General features: G+C 39.0%; 1 protein-coding gene across 3 annotated transcripts in view; it reads left to right on the top strand.

Moving 5' to 3' along the window:
* The window catches only part of TET2 (tet methylcytosine dioxygenase 2), a 159,695-nt gene extending 140,063 nt beyond the window's left edge, over positions 1-19,632 (top strand). For 2 of the 3 annotated variants that reach the window (XM_072623078.1, XM_072623079.1), the window contains 3 exons: positions 3,592-3,729; positions 8,592-8,952; positions 14,747-19,632. In XM_072623078.1, the coding sequence (XP_072479179.1) occupies positions 3,592-3,729; positions 8,592-8,952; positions 14,747-16,194 (1,947 nt within the window). In that variant the 3' untranslated portion in view covers positions 16,195-19,632. Of the gene's footprint in view, positions 1-1,054; positions 3,535-3,591; positions 3,730-8,591; positions 8,953-14,746 lie in introns of those variants that run through there. The other variant, XM_072623080.1, reaches the window with a different exon arrangement.
* Positions 19,633-22,296: the final 2,664 nt, after the last annotated feature.

Below are 22,296 nucleotides of genomic sequence, written 5' to 3'. Positions count from 1 at the left end.
TCCAAATGAATAGACCATCTTTTTCTATTTGTCACCTGCTACCTAATCTGTTGACTGCTTTTCTTTCCAATAATCTCTCCACCACAACTTGCTTCACTCTGTCCTCAAAGCCTTTCTTCTGCCACCTCCTTTGTTGCTACCAGCACTTACCTACTTCCAAAGGTTGCTATGATGACCAAATATGAAATTCCCTATAAAAATAATCTATCATCATCATCATCATCATCATCATTACTATTATTTAATGATTCTTCTCTCATTTGATGGAATCAAGGTAAAAAATGTTTGTTGTTGTTCAGTCATTTTCAGTTATGTCCAACTTTTCATGACCCCATGGACCACAGCATGCCAGGTCCTTCTCTCCTCCACTATCTCTCAAAGTCTGTCCCGGTTCGTGTTCATTGTTTCTGTGATATCTACCCTTCTCATCCTCTGCCCTCCCCCTTTCCTTTTGCCTTCAGTCTTTCCCATCTTCTCATTATGTGGCCAAAGTACGTAAGCTTCAACTTTAGTATTTGACCTTGCAATGAATAGCCTTAATTTCTTTAACTATTGATTGATTTGTTCTTGCTATCCAAAGCACTTTCAAAAATCTCCAGGACCGCAATTCAAAAGCATGGCTTCTTTAGTGCTTTCCTTATTGTCTAACTTTCTTGCCATACATTGCTACTGGAAAAACCATGGCTTTGACTATACAGATTTTTGTTGGCGAGGTGATGTCTTTGCTTTTTAGTATGCTCTCCAGATTTGCCATAGCTTTCCTTCCAAGGAGTAAGTGCCTTTTAATTTCATGGCTCCAGTTACTGTCTGCAATGATCTTTGAGCCCAAAACAATAAAATCTGACACTGCTTCCATTTCTTTTCTCTCTATTTGCCAGGAAAGGATGCAACCAGTTGCCAAGATCTTAGGGTTTTTTTAAGCTTCAAGCCAGTTTTCACACTCTCCTCTTTCACCCTCATCAAGAGGTGTCTTAATCCCTCTTCACTTTCTGCCATTAGAATGTTTCTACCACCATAACATATTTCTTATCCATCTCCTTCTTTCCATTCACAGGACACTACCCTAACTTGATCCATCATCTGTTTCCAGAATGTCTCTTCTCCAATCCATCATCCTCATAACTGCCAAGATCATCTTCCTGTGGCACAGCACCAACCACATCATGCCCCTCTGCAAAGCCTTCAGTGGCTCTATATTTTCTCTAGAATAAAATAAAAATTCAGCCTGACATTTTTAAAGCCTTCTACAATATGGCTCCAAACTACCTTTGCATTCTTCTCTCAGAGCTCACATTCTACATTTCAATCAAACAGGCCAACTGACTCTTCCTGAGCTTGCCAATCACCCCTCCCCAGCCCCACCTCTTACCTTTTGCAAAAAGCTGTTTCCAGTGTCTGGAATGCATTCCCTCCACGTCTCTGCCTCCCGAAATCTTTAGCTTTTTCAAGATTCATCTCAAGTACAACCTCCTCTGAAAAGTCTTGAATGTCCATGCTCCCCAGATGTTAGTCCTCTCCCCTCAAATAAGATATTGATGAGGGTCAAGATGGTGCAGGGGTTAGGGGGCTGGCCTTCAAGTCAGGAATGCATGGGCAAATTCAAGGCCTGCTCTATGACCCTGGGAAAAATCACTTAACCGCAAATTTCAGGGAAAAGGGGGCCACTCAAGGACCCCTGCTGCCACATGTTAACTTAGAAAACCACATATTAACATTATTACCCACTATTGTATTTTTATGTATTTTGTTAAATATTTCCCAATTACATTTTAATCTAGTTTGGGTGTGCTGGGATTGTGGAAGTATTTGATACCTCTCTCTAGAAAATTTTCTGAGACTAGAGAAGCAAGAGAGAAGGTAGCTACCTGCTTCAAGAGAGGGAGTGGAGCCTCCCATGGAAGTTCCCTAAATGAGTAAAATCTCAAGTCCAAACCCAATTTATTTATATGCGCACATGTTGGATCTCTCCAATAGAAGGAAAGGAACTGTTTCATTTTAGTCTATGTCTAATACCGAAAACATGAGATTAACAAAATTTTATTAAATTGAATTGATATAACTATTCATGAAAGAGGTATATCAACAGGAACACACTGAGCCTCACAATCATGTGTTTTCCTTAGTATATTAAAGTAACACTTCGATTCATAATCAAAAATTAATAAAATAAATTAAAAATAAATAAATCAAAAAATCAAAATATTTTATTATATAGCTCTGCACAACTACAATAGGCAGCAAGGTGATGAAGTGGCTAGAGTGGCTGGAGTCAGGAGGATCTGAGTTAAAATCCATCTTCAGATTCTGACTAGCTGTGTGACCCTGGACAAGTCACTTCACCCTGTTTGCGTCAGTTTCCTCATCTGTAAAATGAGCTGGGGAAAGAAATGGTAAACCACTCCAGTACCTTTGCCAGGAAAACCCCAAATGGGGTTACAGAGAGTAGTACATGATGGAAAATGACAACAGAACAAAGGTCCCCACAAAGTGTGGATGATTATTAATCAGTCCACACTTACCTATTAGGCTCACTTGTAATAACACAATATGAAGTTTCTGAATAGTTAATTCGAAATAAAGTTGTATCCTGTGCCCATAGAACATAGTGAAGCTAATGGGTCCAGTTGTGAATGGTCCTTTGATCTTGACCTCATTGCATTCCTGTTCCACACCCTATCTTTTCAGTTTTCTTTCACCACATACTCTTTGATCCAGAGACCCTGACCTTCTCAATGTTCCTTGAATAGGATACTTCATCTCCTGACTCTGGGCTTTATCACTGGCTGTCCCTATGCCTGAAATGCTCTCTGTCCCCAACTCTGGCTCCTGGCTTCCTTCAAATCCTAGCCAAAATCTGACTTTCCAGAGAAAGCTTTTCCCAATTACCCTTACCTCAAGTGTCTTTCCTCTTGATTATTTTCAATTTTTATGCATAGTTGTTAGCAAGATGTTTCCCCTATTAGACTGTAAGGTACTCAAGACCACTTCTGCTTTTCTTTGTATCCACATAGCTTAGCACATAGTAGGCACTTAGTAAATATTTCTTGATGGAGTAATCAATTGTCCTAGCCAACCATAAGTCACACAGCTACACATGAGCTTGGCCATGACTATCAATTTAAGATTTTCATTTGTTTTAGTCCTTGTTTCTCCATCCCAAATATAACACATTCTTATCCGTTTAGACCAGGGATTCCAAATCTTTTTTGTATCAGTTGGACAAAGCTATGGATCCCTCCTCAAAATAATGTTTTTGAATACACAAAATACATAGGAGGTCAAATGAAAATAACTCTCTTGAAATACAACTCTCAAAATATTTTTTAAAAAAACTTCACAGACTCCATGTTAAGAAACTCTGACTTACATAGACTTAGGGATATCCTGGATGCAGAAGTATAGGGCAGTAACACTCAAAAAGTAAAGAAAGATGTATGTGGTTGAAACACTGTTATTATGACATGGATTTGCTTTGTGTTGTGTAATTCTACTTTGTTTCTGCAGAGCAGAGGTACAGAAATACTGATGCTTTGAATGGTCTGCGTGTGTATTGGTCAGAGTTGTGCTGCTTACTCTCTTGTCTTCTTCCAGATTGAATATGAGCATAGAGCCCCGGAGTGCCGTCTGGGATTAAAGGAAGGTCGCCCATTCTCTGGAGTCACAGCCTGCCTAGATTTCTGTGCTCATGCCCACAGAGATTTGCACAACATGCAGAATGGCAGTACACTGGTAAGTGATGGCATCTCCCAACCAGGGTCAGTCTCATTTTCTGCATTAGAGGCTTCTTTGCATTTGCTGTGCTTCGTTGGGGGAAAAATATGTATTTTCTCTTCAGAAGCCATGTGAAACAGCATTTTTATGAATGGGGTGCTGTTATATGGCGACCCTGCTTGGCATTGCTATTGCCCTTGGAACATGCTGGCACGTTAGAGCCAAACTCTGTGACAAGCATATGAGAATTTCATGGAAATTCTGAGGACGAGTCTACAGCAGGGAGAGCATGTTGCCAGCTGCAACCTGCTGCCAAGGAACACTTGCAATGCCAAAGTATCGTGCGTCTGGCATTTCACAAGTCACTGATCATAGAATCGTTCACCAGCCAAGATATCCGTGTGGTCTGCATTACAAAAGAGGGGTATATGCTTGGATATCTGGACTGGCAAAAAGGAAGGCATGAGTGTCCAGCTGAACCCCTAGGTAACTGGGGTACCTTCACCCTGCCATTGACGAAAGTGCCAGAGAATGAATTTGGAATGATGCCTTGACTCTAACTGTATACACCTCCCCACTGGTTCCTTTCCCAGTCCTAGGGCTTACTTCACATGCATTTGAAACATATCATCTAAAGAGGAGCTATGGCCAACTGGATAGGACGCTGGACCCAGAAATGGGAAGACCTGGGTTCCAGTTCCACCTCTCATGAATATTTTCTGTGTGGTTCTGGGCAAGTCATTTAATCTCTTGGAGTGCCAGGCAAGCAAGATCATACATTGCAGAGCAGGCTCTGTCTACATTGGTAGAGGCTGTTCCCTATATCTGTGGAATCACTGACCTATCTTGCTTGATCTTACCTATGGGGAGGCTCTCTAGGGAAGACAGAGTCAGCTCAGTATAGTGGAAATAGAACTGGTGAGCCCACAGGTAGCCCTCTAGGTCCTCAAGTGCAGCCCTTTGCCTGAATCCAAAGTTCACAGAACAAGTCCCCTTAATAAGATAATAATTTCTTCTGTAAAACTTGGACTCAACCAAAAGGCTGTACCCAAGGACCTAGAAGGCCACATGTGGCCTCAGGGTCACAGGTTTCCCATCTGAATACTAGATAGTTGGTACGTTGCAGAGCTTAAACTCATGCCCAGATCTTCTAACTCTCAATCTAATATTTTCAGTCACTATATCACAGTACCCAGTATCTCCCAAGACACTGATAGATCAGGGCATTCCAGGTAAAGGAAATAAAGACATTGAGGTGGGAAAATTCATTGGGAAAAGAATATCAAGGCTATATGGCAGAGGGTATTGGGTGCTGGATAAAGGAGGGTAGCCTTTAACCTGTAAACAATGGGGAACTTTGACTGGAATAGTAATACCATGAAAGTGATAGAAACTTAATCTGGCCATGCTGTTTTAGATAGATTAGAGAGGAGGAAGACCCAAAGGTAAGGGGATCACTTAGGAAGTTACCTGTCACAGTTCAGTCATAAGAGAATAACAGGAAGGAAATTACTGAAGTGCAGGAAATTTATGGAATTCAATGACTAGTTGGATGTGACAGATAAGAGCAGAGGAAGAATCAAAGAGGACATTGGGGTTTCATTGACTTGGAGAAAGATGGTAACATTAAAGTACAGTACAGGAGAATCAGGGAGAAGCTTGTTTGAGGTGAAATAGCAAGTAAATACTCTTAGAGAGATATTCAATTTGAAGTGATGAAAAGACATTCAAATGGAAACATTAAGAAGGAAAAGGAATTTGGAAGAAAAGTTAGGGAAATCTCCAATTTGGAATAATTTTGATATAATATAATTGAAATTATAGGAGTGAAATCTTGGAAGGAGCAAATTTAAAGATTGAATAAAAACTTTAAAGAATGTCCCCTAGGAAAGAGAAAGGGTAGAAGGGATCCGTGAAGGAAACAGTCACCAAAACAGTAAAGCCAAGATCATCCAGTCTCATGGAAAGCAAGAGAAGAGACTGTCAAGAAAACAAACAAAATCTGATAGTCTCACATGCTAGTTCACAGACGCTGAATTGTGAAAAGATCATTAGATTTGTCGATTAAGAAGTCTCTAGTGATCATCAAGAGTATTGTTTTAATAGTGATGATGCCTAAATCCAAGTTGTGAGAGTGAGGAAAGAGTAAGCAACGAATGTATAACATTCATTATAAAAGTTTTGCTAAAAAAGGAAGGAGTTAGGTGAAGTTTTTTGTTTTTCAAGATATGGAAGATCTATGCATATTTGGAGAGAGAAAGGAAAGTGAAAAGTGTAATTGAGGGGAGCAAGTTCCCAAAGGGAAGGACTTAAGACAGGGATGGGGAACCTATGACCTTGAGGTCACATGTGGCCCTCTAGGTCCTCAAGTATAGCCCTTTGACTGAAGGGTTTGGTCTGTGAAATTTGGATTCAGTTAAATGGCTGCACTTGAGGACCTACAGGATCACATGTAGCCTCAGGGCCACAGGTTCTCCACCCCTTTTTTAAGGCACAGGTGGATGGAATAGAATGGTGAAAGGACAGAGCTAAGGGGATGATAAAGAATGAATATTAGGGAATTTGTACTTTGTGGTTTCCATTTCCTCTATAAAGTAGGTGGTAAAATCTTCTGCCAAGAGAAAAACCTAATGAAGTACAAGAACATGAATCTCAGTAGTACTGCATTGCCTTGTTACATGGCTGATGTTGTAGACTGAGGTTTTGGAGTCTAAGAAATTGAGGAACTGAGGCTAAAGAATCTACTTGATCAATGATGTGGAAGTAAAGAAATGTACAAGGGTGATGGTAGAAAACCAAATGTAAGAAATCAAGGAAATATGAAGCTAGAGAATCTACATGACCAACATGGATGTGGAAATAGAGAAATGTGTAAGGATGATGGGAGAAAATCAAGTATAGGAGAAGAATGTGAGTCAGGTGCTAAGATCAGTTAAGATGATGGAAATGGATACATGGTAGCAATGGTCAATAACTGTGAGGATTTTCAATGGGGTCATTCTGGAGAGGGAGGGAGGCAGGGAAGGAAGAGGGAGGGAGAGGAGAAGAAGGAGAAGGAGAAGAAGGTCTTGAAGTGATACTAGGGATTAAGGAGGAGGCACTTCCCATCCATTATCATCAATGTTTATTGAATTGTGTGGTTTGCTAGGAAAAGGGAAAAGATAAAGTAACTATGGAAGGGGAATCAAGAGAAAGGCCATGTTATAGTTCAAGCAAAGAACCAGAAAACTTAACTGAAGAACAAGGGTTCTATAGGTCATAGCAGTAGAGGGAGTCAGGAGGTAAGAGGTTAGAGGGAAAGACACAAGTGTCATGATATGGGTGTGAACAAGATAGGAAGAGAAGCTGTGGGTTAGTTGCTTAGAACAATAGGCTTGGTCAGGGTACTTACACACCTCAGAAATGAAAGTACATTATAAGGTCATTGTAATAGGTTTAATACTTCAAAAAAGCTATAATTTTGGATGTGTAGGTACTTCCTCCTCCTGTACTGTGTGAATAGTTGTGCTCAAAAACGTCCATTGTCTAATAGTCAACATCCTGGTTATAATCCCCTCCAATCTTAACCAAGGGCGTTCCTCAGAAAACATTTACACATAGTCCTGTTAGACCTGTATTCAAAGGTTCTCTACATGGTTATGCAAAGAGCTGCTTACATTCTGTACCTTGACCCTTAAGAATCCCAGATCATCTCCTTACAAAGATGCTGCTGACGTCAGACTACAGTGGAAGCTGTTCTAATGTCTGCTCAAGTGAATGCAATTGTAAAAATACATCTGCTATACATGTAACAAATTCACTCCAAGACTAGGTTTAGATGATTTTTATTATCTGGTTTTATATGACCTGTATCCATCCATCAATTGATGGATGAATACAAACAACTAGTATTCATATAGCTCTTTAAGGTTTGCAAAGCACTTTAGATAAATTGTCTAACTTGATCCTCATGAAAGCCCAGTGAAGTAGGTGCTATTATTATACCCATTTTACAGATGAGGAAACTGAAGCTGCAAGGTTAAATGACCTGCCTAGGTTCATACAGTTAGTAAGTGTTTAAAGTAAGATTTGAACACAGGTCTTCCAAATCCAGCCCTCTACCCAGTGTTCCACCTTTGAAACACAAAAGTAACTTCTCATCTCCTTTATCTCCCACAGAAGCCTCGGTTCTCTAATTTGGAAGAAGAAAAGTAATCAATAAATTTGATTTAAAACCACTGGGGGAGGGGGAGGAGAGAAGAGAAATGCTGGATAGAAATGGGAATATGTTCATCTCACATACCAGGCTGTCATCTCCTGGTATTATCTCAGACAGATCTTCACTGTAGAATCACTTGGACATTCTTTAAACAAGGAAAGAAAGTTCGAAAGTGGGAATTGGAGAGGGAAGGGAATTATTGCAATGTTCCTTTGAGTGCAAGAGTGGAATGCTATGTGTAGACATCCTGCAACTGAAAAAGAATTGAGATTATTTCATAAAAGTGGCTTGAAGAGAATACTTTGTTTTTTACATATTTTAGAATTCAAGGTTTGAAGTGAGAAAAGTAGGGAAGACTGCTTAAAAAAAAGCAAAGTATAGATCTTGAACAGAGTAGTCAACGGATTACATACAGCCTGATCACCACCTTGGAAGGTATAAATGTGTCAGATTTATCCATTTTCTTACTTCCCTCCAAAGAGAGTAGGTTTATGATTGTTTATGATTCATTTCAACCTTATGTTTCACTGCGAACAGCCAAGTATGATTCTGGACTCCCTTGGCAAGTGTCATTGAACCAGCCAGCCTAGCAGTGAAAGGTGAAGCATTAAGGGGACAACTCTATTTTTTCCCGCTTTCTTGAACAGAAACTGAAGCTTTCATTTCTTTTTTGCCGTATTAGGTTTGCACACTCACCAGAGAAGACAATCGGGAAATTGGGAGAACACCTGAGGATGAGCAGCTCCATGTTCTGCCTTTGTACAAAGTCTCTAACATGGATGAGTTTGGCAGTGTGGAAGCCCAGGAGGAAAAAAAGAGGAATGGATCTATCCAGGTGCTTAGCTCCTTTCGGCGCAAAGTCAGAATGTTGGCAGAGCCTGCCAAGACGTGCCGGCAGAGGAAACTGGAAGCCAAGAAAGCTGTGGCTGAAAGGCTGTCTTCCTTAGAGAGCAACTCCAGTAAGAATGAAAAAGAGAAGTCAGCTTCTGGGCGTCAAAAGCAGGCCAGCTCAGAGACTGCAAACCATGCTAAACAACTGGCGGGTAAGCTCAGTTTGAGGTACTGAAGATGTTTATGTCAGTGGGTGGGGACCTGGGGAAAGAGTACAGTTTATATTGAATGGAACATCTGCTAATCTTATTTCCCATGGCACAATCCCCAAAGGCAGAGTAGGGCTCTTTCATTGGGCATTTCCATCTGAATGGCCATGATTTCATAAGGATCTGAATGTGGTCTACATAAAAGTTAAGGTTACCCATGGCAGTGAGAAAAGACCAGTTGAGTTGGCCATTAGGAAATCACTAGTGATCTTCAAGAGCATTTTTTCAGTAGTTACGAAGACCAAATGAAATAACTAATGAACGAATCACATTCATCTGAATAATTCTACGAAGAAAAGGAAAGAGGGCTTTTTAATGGAGGTAGAAGACTGTTTTAAAAGAAAAGACCATTTTCCTGGTCTTTTCTATAGGATCAAATATTTAGAGCTGAGCAGGACCATATAGTACAATCTCCTGCTTTTACAGATTAGGAATCTGGGGCCTAGAATAGCTAAGTGATTTATTCAGGTCCTGACAGGCAGGATTTGAACTCAGATCTTATGCCTGCAAAGCCAGAGCTCTTTCCATTGTGCCAAACTGCTTCTGGGAGGTGATACAGTGCATTAGAATGCTGGACTTAGAGTCAGGAAGACCTAAGTTCAAATCTTGCCTCAGACACTTATTAGCTGTGTGTCCCTAAGTAAGTTATTTAACTTCTCAGTGCCTCGGTGTCTTCTTCTGTAAAATAAGGATAATAGCAGCATCTACCTTCCAGGGCTATTGTGAGGATAAAATGCGATGACATATGTAAAGCCCTTTGCAAACCTTAAAGTACCACTTTAATGCTACCATCATTATAATTAATTATATTCTTGGCTACAATTAAATTGTTTAGAATGTATAATGATGATTTTAAAGGTTCACTCAAATATACAGAATGGAAAAAATGGGGAGAGAGAGAAAGAGGGATAGATCATCAAAAAACTGATATGATTTAAGAATAGAAGAGACAATAAATGCCCAAAAAAGAGTATTCATTGCTTCCTCTATTTGTTAGATATCAAATATCACACTAGAGGTGATACAAAGGAAAAGTCTCTTTTCTATTATGAGTTTACAGTCTAGCTAGAGAGAGAGCAACTTCATGTGCAAAACAGCCAATTAACAATGCAAGAGAGTATGTGAGTAACTAAAAGTGAATGCTACATTTGGTAAAATACTGGGTGCCCTCCTTCATGCCAATGTCACCTACATCTGCTTTCACCAGCTCTTTTATCATATAGGCTAATTAGTCAACATGGGCTGGTTGGCCCAGTCATCCAGGGACAAGAAACGTATGAATGATGGAAGGTGATGGATGAACAGCAATAATGTTGGTTTTGGACATGTTGAGTTGAAGATGAGTAGAGATATTCAGCTGTAGACAGTCACTAAGCATTGGGAGATGTGAGAACTAGAGTTTGGATAATATGAAGAGATCATGGAAGCTCTAATATGGACTTACCAAGAAAAAAGCCTAGAGTGGGTGAATCAAGGAACCAAGGTTTGACCTTTAGGGAATGTCTACGGTAAGACAGGAAGCGGCAGAAGGAAGGGGGTCCAGCCAAAGAGCATTCAGTTAGTAGGAAAGTCACAACAGCACATTAGCTCAGGTTCTTCCCTCTGGTGAATTAAATTTCTCTTTAAGTGTGGCTATAGTAGCAGTCCTAGGGTCTACCAGTGTTAGGAAACCACAACTATAACCTGGGTCTGTGGTCTGGACCAAATTATCTAAGTATAGTCCCTCAACCACAGCTTCTGGCCATCACTGTAGTTCTCTCTGGACTCATCTCAAACACCAGAATAATTACCCACCATTGTTATGAAAACAAGCATTTATCTATTAATTCCTGAACCTGACAAACATGGACTAGATATAAGAACCTTTAAAAAAATTCAGTGATCGTATTTATCTTGGTGGTAACCATTTAGAAGTAGCAGGGGCAGGTAGAAATGGGTAGAATTATGTCCCTGTGTCTGGTCATTATGTTGTAGGATCACAGGGAGGGACCTGAGGGATCATCTAGTTCAACTCTTTTATTTTACAAATGAAGAAACTAAGGTACAGGGAAATGAAATGACTTACTCCAGATTTCACAGGAAACAAATAGCAGAGCCCCAAGACTTAATAAATAATATCAGTAATAAGAGAGTTTTGAAGTTTGCAAAATACTTATCTCATTTTATCATCACAACAAACCTAGGAGGTAGGTGCTATTATTATCCTCATTTTACAGCTGAGGAAACTGAGACAGAGGTTAAATGACTTGCGCAGGATTATACACCTAATAAAGGTGTCCAAGGCTGGATTTGAATTCAGGTCTTCCTGATTCCAAGTCTAGCACTCTATCCATTGTATTCCATTATTGTCTCTGATTCCAAATACAATATGCATTCCTGTCTCTGTGTAAATTTATGATTTTAATTGTTAGCATATAACTGTGAATCCTTAATATCTGCCCACAACAAAAATATTGTCGGGCTTAACTAATTTTGGTTTTGTCTCTTTAAATTTAGAGATCTCTTGGGAAATGTTTACTCTGCTTGACAGTTGGAAGCAGAATTGTAGGCATGTATTTTGTTCTAATGTAGGAAGGGGAGACCTTGTGCCTTCCTTCCTATGTCATCAACATCAGTTTTCATTAATTATAATATCCCATTGGCCAGTTTGATAGCCCAGCCAGCCAGTGACAAGAGACACAGAAATAACGGAAACCTACAGATTCTCCCCCTTCTTCTCCCTTCCTTTTGCTGGAACAACACCAGTAGAAAAGCCCCAGAAACAGTAGGATGCAAAGTCTTGAAACCCGGGAACACCAGTTGATATCACCCAGTCTTTAGGCTGTTGCTTAATGTCTCACCAGCCACCTTGCAGGTAACTGCCAGGGTGGGATTTCTCAGTATTTGTGAGCCAGTCATCCCCCAATGTGGCAATGTCTCAGGGCAACGTTAGCCTTGACTTGGAAGCAAAGTTTATCATCATCAACACATTAACATTAACAATGATAATAGCCATCATATACAGCATTTTAAGGATTACAAAGCTTCTACATGTCACACAGCTAAGTGTCTGAGACAAGATTTGAACTCAAGAAGCTGAATCTTTCTAACTCCAGGCCCAGAACCTTATCTACTGCCCCACCTAACTGTCCATACTCTACTATAACTATAGGGATTATGCCACTGGAAATAAGATCACCTGATGTGCCATCCAACTTCTACAAAGTTTCTTCATTTGATCCTTACAACCAAAATACTGGCACTGTTGTCAACCTATTAGAAAGAGTGAAATGTGTGAATTCAATTAATCCCATTTCTTAAGGTCCTTAATTGGCCTGTTTCACAGAACCCTATGTGTATGTGTGTATATGAATCCATGCATGTATAGGGGTATATACACATACATATACGTGTGTGTGTGTATGTGTGTATACACACACTCTCAAACCATATACACCACTCACATAGATACTCTTGCTCTTAGGCTTAGCAGAAAAGAGACCACATGACTTATCTTACAAAAACAGGAGTTTAATAAAAATTTATTGACTGGTCTAACTTCAAGGCACAATTTCTTCCTATATCTCCTTTAGTTGAGTTGTAAGGGACTTGCTTTTTATAGCAACTGTTCTTTAATTCTTTTTGTTTAAATAACAATCCTCAGGGCTGCTAAAATCACCTTTTTCACTTGCATTAAATTCACATGACATTTTTTTTTAAGTTTGGTCATGAAAAGGAAGTAAGGGTTTCTGAAAGTTTCACTTACAATATTGAGAGTTTCACATGTAGGCACAGGCTACTTTCCTTTCCCCAAAGCCCATTAAGAAAACAGAATTTGCCCTTTTGATGTCAGAAACTTTCTTTGTGATGCCTTTTAGCTCTAAATCTGTGACCCTAAAGAGAAGGCCAATAAGAGATTGTGGATGGTGAGATGACAATCATCACCACCTTCAATTAAAAAACAGTTTACTCTTCTCTTTTGTTATTTTTCAGTTGTGTCCAATTCTTCATGATTCCATTTGGGGTTTTCTTCACAAAAATATTGGAGCGATTTGCCATTTCCTTCTCCTGCTCATTTTATAGATAAAGAAAATGAGGCAAGCAGGGTTAAGTGACTTGCCCAGGGTCACACAGCTAAGTGTCTGAGACAAGATTTGAACTCAAGAAGCTGAGTCTTTCTAACTCCAGGCCCAGAACCTTATCCACTGTACCACCTAACTGTCCGTACTTTACTATAACTATAGGGATTATGCCACTGGAAATAAGATCACCTGATGCGCCATCCAAAATAAACATGATTTCTCTTTTTCTCCTTATACCAGCACCCGAGTACCCAATGTCATGTTGCTTTCTGTTCCTACAACCCAATTTTTTTCCAATAAAAAATAACTCTAATCTTTAATGAAAAAGTAGAAAGCCCTGGTATTTGCAGCAAAAAAGTAGCGACTTCGTGGATCTTTTTTCTACTCCTATATGGATGCTCACTAACCCTCATATAAGTTCTGCTTAATAGTACTTGATATCTGGATAGGCATTTAAAATTTATAAATTGACTTCATGTACCCAAGGTCATTTGAGGATTTCAGAACCCTCTGAGTTGAGGCAAAACAGAGGACATTCCTATTTTACACCTGAGGAACAGAGGTTTGGAGAAGTTAAATAATTTGCCCAAGGTCACACAAGTGGTGGAGCTAGGACTTCTCTCAGATCTAGAGTTCCTTCTTTCCACCATATCACACATCTGACAACATTAGTATTAAGTTGGGGGTGGGGAAAGGACACAGTGAAGATTCATTATAGCTTTAAAATGAGAAGTACAAACTGTGACTGTTTGAAGTTATGATACTGATTCCACAAGCCATGAGCAATCATCTATTTCATGAACCATAGTCTCTCCTCAGATTTATTGCTATATGAACCCTAAAATTCCAAAAAATAAATTTAGAGAACAATGATCATACTATGGCTTTGAAAGTATTTGTTTTCTCCTCAGAGTACAAAGTGTCACTGTACAAGCATCCCTTCTCCCCATTAAATTTCATCACATGCTCTTCTAGCTGAAAAATTTGGTTACAAAAAAGCAAAGTTCCTGCTCAAGTCTGTGGATAGAGTGAGTCAAGGGTAAACAACTGATGACCATTGACTGATGCTGAACAAGATGCTAAATGCCAGGGAGGCGCTACTAAGGCTCCCTTTTATTTCTGTTGTTTTCAAAGTGGATCTTTAATCTATTTTAATCTATTTTCCAGAATGTGATACAGTATGCTATAGTGATATAGGAGTACAAGGAAACCAATTACAGTGAATATAGTTGTAATCTTTTTTTCCATCTGAGCTCACAGACCTCCCCTCCCAAAACATGGAGTCCATAAAGCTCAGGTTAAGAACATCTTCCTTAAACACAGTCTCTGTCATGTGGGTTATTGGTCTAGACCAAAAGTGTCAAAGGTGGTACCTACAGGTAGCATGCAGACGCCACCCTCTTGATTGTGGCTTAAACCAAATTAAAATGTAATTGGGGAATATTTAATAAGATAAATGAAAATTTAATAAAACATAGATGATATTACATTTGAAAACAAAGTCAATATGTGACCCATATGGATTTTTATGTGTGGTTTAGTGGGTGTTGTTTCCATTTGAGTTTGATACCACAGGCCTAGAGTATGGTTCTCATACAGATTTAACGTTTCATTCAGTCTTTATAAAGTAACATTTAAACACATCGATCCTTTTTATGTCCCCTCTCTACCTACAGACCTTTTACGACTTTCAGGATCTTCAATGCAACAGCAACAGCAGCAGCAGCAGCAGCAGCAGCAGCAGCTGACAAATAACCCTCAGTCAACTTCTGTCAATGCTTATGCTACTTCAGGCCCCCCGAATCTTTATATGAGGTGTCCCAATGCTGTTAATCCTTATCCAAGTTCTTCTCACCCTTCAGACCTTTATAGTGGGGCCAACCCTATGAATCTCTATACCACCTCATCCCAGGCTGCAAGTGCTTATCTGAATTCTTCCAATCCCATGAATCCCTATGCAGGATCTCTGAATCAGAATAATCAATATCCATCTTACCAATGCAATGGAAACATGCCTATGGATAACTGCTCTGCCTATTTGGGTTCCTATCCTGCCCAGGCTCAATCAATGGATCTATACAGGTATCAGAGCCAAGACCCTCTATCTAAACTAAATCTCCCACCTATTCATACATTATACCAGCAGAGGTTTGGAAATAGCCAGAGTTTTGGTGCCAAGTATTTAAATTATGGAAATCAAAATATGCAGGTGGATCCTTATAGTAGCTGTACCATTAGACCCAATGTACACCACATGGGGTCTTTTTCTCCCTACTCCATGCATGATATGGATGGCCATTTCATGGAACCTGCTTCAAGGTTACCACCCAATCTGAACAATCCAAACTTAGATTATACATCTATAAATAAAAATGGTGAACATCACCCACCTCCCCATTTAATTCATGACTACCATGCTGCTTCAGGTATATTCAGTAGTCCTCCTCATTCCTTCCATCTCCCAAGCAAAGAACGTGAGATGCTTTCCCATACAGCTAATGGATTGTCTAAGATGCTTCCAGGTTTTAATCATGATAGGACTACTCCTGCTCAAGGAGGCTTAAACAAATTAAATGATGCTAATCATCTGGAAAAGCAGCCACAGGCACCAAGCCAGGGTCTGACCTCCACCCCAGAGGAAAACGACGATGTCTGGTCAGACAGTGAGCACAGTTTTCTGGATCCTGACATCGGTGGAGTGGCAGTGGCTCCAACTCATGGGTCAATTCTCATTGAATGTGCAAAACGTGAGCTCCATGCAACCACGCCCTTAAAGAATCCAAACAGAAACCACCCCACCAGGATATCTCTTGTGTTCTACCAGCATAAGAGCATGAATGAACCAAAACATGGCCTGGCTCTATGGGAAGCCAAAATGGCAGAGAAAGCACGGGAGAAGGAGGAAGAGTGTGAAAAGTATGGCCCAGACTACGTGCCTCAGAAAACCTACGGTAAGAAAACCAAACGGGAGCCTGTTGAGCCTCATGAACCTTCAGAACCAACCTACTTGCGTTTTATCAAGTCTCTTGCCCAAAGGACGATGTCTATGACCACAAACTCCACAGTAACTACATCTCCATATGCCTTTACACGGGTCACAGGGCCTTACAACAGATATATATGATGTCATACCCTCTGTTGGTTACCTCATTTAAAAATGACCACCAACTGGTCAGTGGGGGAGAGTTCTCATTTTGGTGGGGGCAGGGGGGAAAAACAGATACAATATTTATGTTCAACATGGTGGAATGACCTCAGTACACCAGCAAAAAAAAAAAAAATGAGGTAGTCTTTACCATGGCACTTAATTTTCACTGACTAGTAATAAGTGGTCACAGATGCCAGGTAGGAAATGAGACCAAAGCATTCTATGCAAAAAAAAGGAGTGGGAGTGGCGGAAGTGTTTCACAATTTACATTTTGAAAACATTGGTTCTATTAATGAATGAGATAATATGTAAATGTGAATTTTCCTTACAACTCTGCACATCTGTGACCACTTTTAATAATATCGAGTTTGCATAGTCATGGAACAAGAGTCAAACAAATGCTATAGTGTTACAGTAGGAATCATAAAATACCATCTGGTACTGAATATATGATGTACTGAAAGACTGGAATTATGGGTTTTTAACATGCAGTTTTTACTGTAATCTTAATATTAGCTTTTATTTATCAAAACAGACACATAGAACATGAAAATGAATAGACAGCAAACACTGAATTTGTTTGGATATCCTAAAATATGGTGCTAAGAAAATGGTGTCTTTAATATGGACATTGAACACTGAATGCCTTTATAAGAGTCAAAATGTTAACAGTGTACTCAAATGCCTTTGAAGGACAGGGGCACCTTTTCATCCAAGTTTTTATCCTAGTTAATGTATTCTTACATAAGTTTTTGAAAATGTGGAAATTTTAAAGGCCTCTGGATTTTGCTCATCCAGTGAAGTCCTCATTAGGACAATAAGCATATTGATGTACATATATATATATATATATACATATATATGTATATACATATATACGTATATATATACACATACTATGTATATGTGCACATATACATGCACATTCATGTATATGTATAAATATTTTTAATGGTGTTTTGGAAGCACTTTGTCTACCTAAGCTTTGACAACTTGAACAATGCTAAGGTACTGAGACATTTGAAATGAAAACGTTTACTTTAATTTTAAAATGTAAAGTAATTTTTTTAAAGAAAAAAGTTTTTAAATATTATATATATTTTTCATTTTTAGCCATACATCTGCTGGTGGGCTACATATCCATTATAATGCAGCCAGTTACAACTGAAACGGGGCTTACTGGATTCAAGGGAATACTTTTAGTACACAAAACACATGTTTTCTGGTGCTCATTTCACTGCTATACTGTAAACCCGTTTTATACAATTTTTAGGATAAGTTCATTACTCAAATGTGGACGGTCTGAAGACAGATTTTCTATTAATGGCAGGTGACAATTAGCTACAAACTGCAGATTCCATGGCTGTAGTTAGCTTGGGCCTACGCCATTTCCTGGCTCCCTCAGTTCTTAGAAAATGGGAAAGGCAGCCTGCTTGGTCTTGATAATTGTGTGCATCGCGATACATGTCATCTCTTGGTGTTAAATGTCCTCTTGAAGCAGGAAGACTAAGCAGGCTGATGCCTACACAAGATGATAAAACAGGGTTAGTTCTGTGTGATTCTGATGATGAAAAAGGAACAAAAAAACAGGCAGCTGGTTTGCTGTGGTGGTTTTAAGTCAATAATTTGTATTAAAAAAAAGAAGCAAAAGAGGTGTATAGTAAATTAAATTGTAAACAAAACTTTTTTAACACAATGCTTTAGTATTTTAGTACTGTAAAAATTAAAATATATTAAATATATTATATATATATATATATTTGGGTTTGAAAGTGAATTCACATCACGACGGTGCTACTCAACCTGCTACAAATAAATCATAATGTGAGCTGAGAGTACATGAAAGGTTTGAGTGATGTTCCTACTTGTCATATACCTCAACACTAGCTTGACAATAGGAAATTGAGAGTGAAAGATTATAACATTGTATACCATCTTTTTTTTTTTTTAGTTTTGTTTCCAACAGTCTTTTTTTAATAAAATTTTTAAAACATACCTTTTTTCTCAATACTTGATATCTTAGCAAGTATAACTTGAAATTTCAATCTTTTTTCATTCTAAAACTTCAGGGATATTTCACCTCGTTCTTACTCCAACACGTCAACTGTGTGTATGTAAAGCTGGTGTAGTTTAATAAATATATTCTTTTTTTTTTCAGGGATTTAACCCTTCTTTTTTGAATCCCTCCTCTAATTTTCCTGTAAATGTATTAATGTAACTACAACTAATTTTGTAAATTTTTTGACTTTTTATTGTAATAAAAAGTGTTTCTTTACAGGTTAGGGAATGTTTTGACTGTTTTGAGCAGAAAAAAACATATATGAAAGTAGAATGCACTGAAATAATAAAGGGAAAAATGTAAGGCAGGGGTTTGGCAAGTGGCCATTTTACCAGAGTTTCCCAACTCTCTAAATAAGGTTTTTATGATACTGTAATAAACAAAGGTACAGACAGTTTAAGGGCTTCCCTAAACATGCAAACCACCATCACCTAGATATATGTTGTGCAATATACTGTATAATTAAGTTTTGGTCTAAAGAAATGTTTGACTAGCAGGATTTCAATGAATTCTTAATCAAAGGAAGCCTTTGGGTTTTATTGGTCTAATATTTATAATACGGCTCTTTGCCTTTAAAAAAAAATTCTCACATTTGTGGTTATGTCCACCATAATGCAAACATTTCAGAAATGTTTGAATTGCATTTTTACATCAAACCAAAAGCTTTTTGTTTTTAGGTTTTAAAATTATCATGGTAGTATTAACCTGATTAATTTTTTTTTTTAATGGCTGGTTTGGAGTCTGTACAGTAATCATGTCACTCATGGTGAATATTTGTTTTTTTAGGTTACACATCATTTGCCAAACTGCTGGTGGACAACAGTAGTAAGCTTAGTTGGGGGGGAGGGAAAGGGGGGAATTCAATTTTTATTGTAAATATAGACCTGTAATTTTGGTGTACAGAACCCTGCCTCAATTAGAATGAATGGAAAGCAGACATAATTTGCTTGTATAGGATTATCAGGTTGACTATAGCCATACTTGAAAATGCTTCTGAGTGGTGTCAACTTTACTTGAATGAATTTTTTTCATCTTGATTGACGCACAGTGATGTATATTCACTCCTAAAGCTAGTGGTTAACTTGTGTAGGACGTTTTTGCAGTTTGACACTAAGCAAATGAACTGTGTGCATTTTCTATGCTTTATTGTTCTATTTTCCCCTCTTTGGTTTCATTTCATTTTCATGAGATGTTTGGTTTGTCTACAAATAAAAAATCTGAAGTTGGTTATAAATACTGTAAGTATTGTAATGTAATGAATGCAGGCTATTTGAAAGCTGTTTATTATTATATCATTCCTGATAACGCTATGTGAGTGTTTTTAATAAAATTTATATTTATTTAATGCACTCTAAGTATGACTTGCTCAAGCCTCTTTTTCCTGTTTGATAACCATTGGGAGAGGAGGAAAGAAATCAATCCAAAGGGGTTGTAACCCCTTTGGATGGTTAGATTTTTAAGTACAGAATTTAAGAAATAACCAAGATAATTTAGGCTCTTTCTACCATTCTCTTGATTTGCCTACCCCCAATAAAAAAATACTTTGCATCTTTGTCCAAAAAAGGCCAATGCTTTTTTTCCTTTAAAATAAATAATCCAAAAAATGTGACTATTCACATAAATGGTGTATATATAGATAATATAAGAGGCTATAGCTAGTGAGTGATGACTCTTTGTGGCTTGCTACTGGTTCTTGTTATCTCCAGCCTAGGTGGAATTAGGCAGATCTGCTAAGAGAGAAATGCCTCCTTAAACAAAGCATTGGGCTTCATGGGTTTAAAATACCTGTTTCTATGCCCAGCCCTCTTCAACTGAATTCTCTGAATTCTAGAGACAACACACAGAAAGTCTCTCTCTCCCCATCATGTCTCTATATGCACTGGTTTGTCTTCCTTTTCCAAGGAAAGTAAAGTAGACTAAAGACTGATTATAAAGAGTTGGAGAGAGCCTCGATCCAAAAGAGAACACCAATTTGGATGCCATTCTCCTTTCACCTATGACTTCTCAAATCTTGAGGCTTAATATACTCATTTGTCCCTCTCCCCCCCTCTCCCTCCCCTCACTACTCCTTCCTCTCTGGGAATCTCTCACTTGTTTCTAGCACACAGAGCTCTCTCCCACAGAAAGGCTCTGCACAAGTATCCAAGAGTCATTAAGAGTGGTTATTGTTTATGTGAGTTTCCCACCCCATTCTTTGGCAAGGAAATGGTTCTCATCAAGAAGAGAGAGAATTCCCAGCCCCACCCTCCCCCAGTCTCCCCTTAGCCTTCCAGTCTTCCCTGACTTGGGCAGACTTTGGTTTAAATACCCCAAGCCTCCAGGACTTGTAGACAGACTCAGCAGGGCTGCTTCTAGGACCCAGCTTCAAGCTGGTAGCATCAAGAGTATCGACAGTTTCCTCAATAGCCATTAAAAAGCCAGGATCTAATTATTTTTCCTTTTCTTTTCTCCTTCTTCAAACCTCTGGGCACACTGTCAACCCTCATTACAGCATCCATCATGTGTCTGCACCTTTAGAGAGTTCCCTCTCTGCACATTTACATGTCTCAGGTGCCTGGGGCCAGGAGATTTAAGACTCTCTGAGCTCTCCCCTGTGCCTTCCTGGCCCCCTTGTCACGTTCCCTGATGGGGAAGGCTGGGGATACCATCTTATTGTGAGCAGAGGTCTGCCCTGCTTCCTGAGAGAGTGCAGGTGGACTCGAATGCTAGAGACAGCTGGAAGTAACAGATGAGCCAGTGTGAGCAAAGCTTTATTGGTACCTGGGCTTTTCTGGAAATAATTGCCAAGAATGAACCTATTCAGGCAAGCATGCCTGTGCACAGATGTCTCCTTACACTGCTACTTGCCTCCTTTCCCAAGCACACTGTCTCCCTGCTAATTTTTTTTAGTTTTTCTTTTTCTATTCCCCTTCATAGCATTAGTTGATGTTAGATGCACACCGTGACTGCCATTCTTAATGAGTATTTGAAAACATTTGCCTTTCTTTGCATCCCTTGTATTCAGCATAGTGCTTACCACACACAGGAGATGCTTAATAAATGGTTATTGCCTAAGTGACTGAAACCAGTTTCACATGTCTTTGGGTACTAGATCAAAGTGGAAGGGTTCTTGGAGCCTATCTAATATAACCCCCTCAGACTAAGAGAACTTAAAATGATGGACCATAAGATCACAGATTCAGAACTATTCATCCAGTCCTCAGAGAATAAAATGAGGGCCATGGAGGCTGTGACTTAGCTTCAATGGCAGGATTTGAACCCAGGTCTTCTGATTTCCTAGTGTATGGCTCTTTCCACTGTATCTTCAGGGATAAGTAAGCCTAAGGAACTGTCTTCCTTAGTGGTCAATGTGAGAAAGAGTAACCAGTCCATTAGCCTAGGTCTCTTCCTTGCCTCTGGCACCCAGCACAATGTCTGACACATACCGGTTATTTGATAAGGGCTGGATTGAATCAATTGAATTGATCAATCCTGCCCTGAATGACTGGGGTTATTCCCATTGTCCTCCATTAAAATTTTTCATTCCTCATCCCATGGAGTTGCAAAGTTTAGTGACATAATGTTCACTTACCAAATGTTTTGGCTAAATAAATAATGAGCCACCATAGTTTGCTCTGACTGTAAATCTGGCCCAGTATTAACCCACTAATGTAGTAACTCATGCCTTGTCAATTTACCAAGAACACTCATTTCTTTTTGATTAGAATGGAGGAAATTGGAAGAAATCTGTGTAGTGTTTTCAATGATCCAAACTGTGGTCCACTGTATGAGCCCATTACTTTAAAGCCAGCATTCTGCTGGTCTGGAGAGAGGGACTGGGCCTGGGGCCTCACTGGTATAGGGAACTCTTTCCATAATAATACCTATAACAAAAATAGCTAAAACTATGTTGTCAGGTGCGTGCTAAGTACTTTACAATTATCTCATTTGATTCTCACAACAACCCTAGGAGATGGGTGCTACTATGATTCTCAGTTTGTTGTTCAGCTATTTCAGTTGTGTCCAACTCTTTGTGATTC

This window comes from Notamacropus eugenii, chromosome 7 (genome assembly GCF_028372415.1).
Source record: "Notamacropus eugenii isolate mMacEug1 chromosome 7, mMacEug1.pri_v2, whole genome shotgun sequence".
Classification (NCBI taxonomy): domain Eukaryota; kingdom Metazoa; phylum Chordata; class Mammalia; order Diprotodontia; family Macropodidae; genus Notamacropus; species Notamacropus eugenii.
Note: the sequence above shows the minus strand (reverse complement) of the source record. Positions and strands in the feature narration are given on the sequence as shown.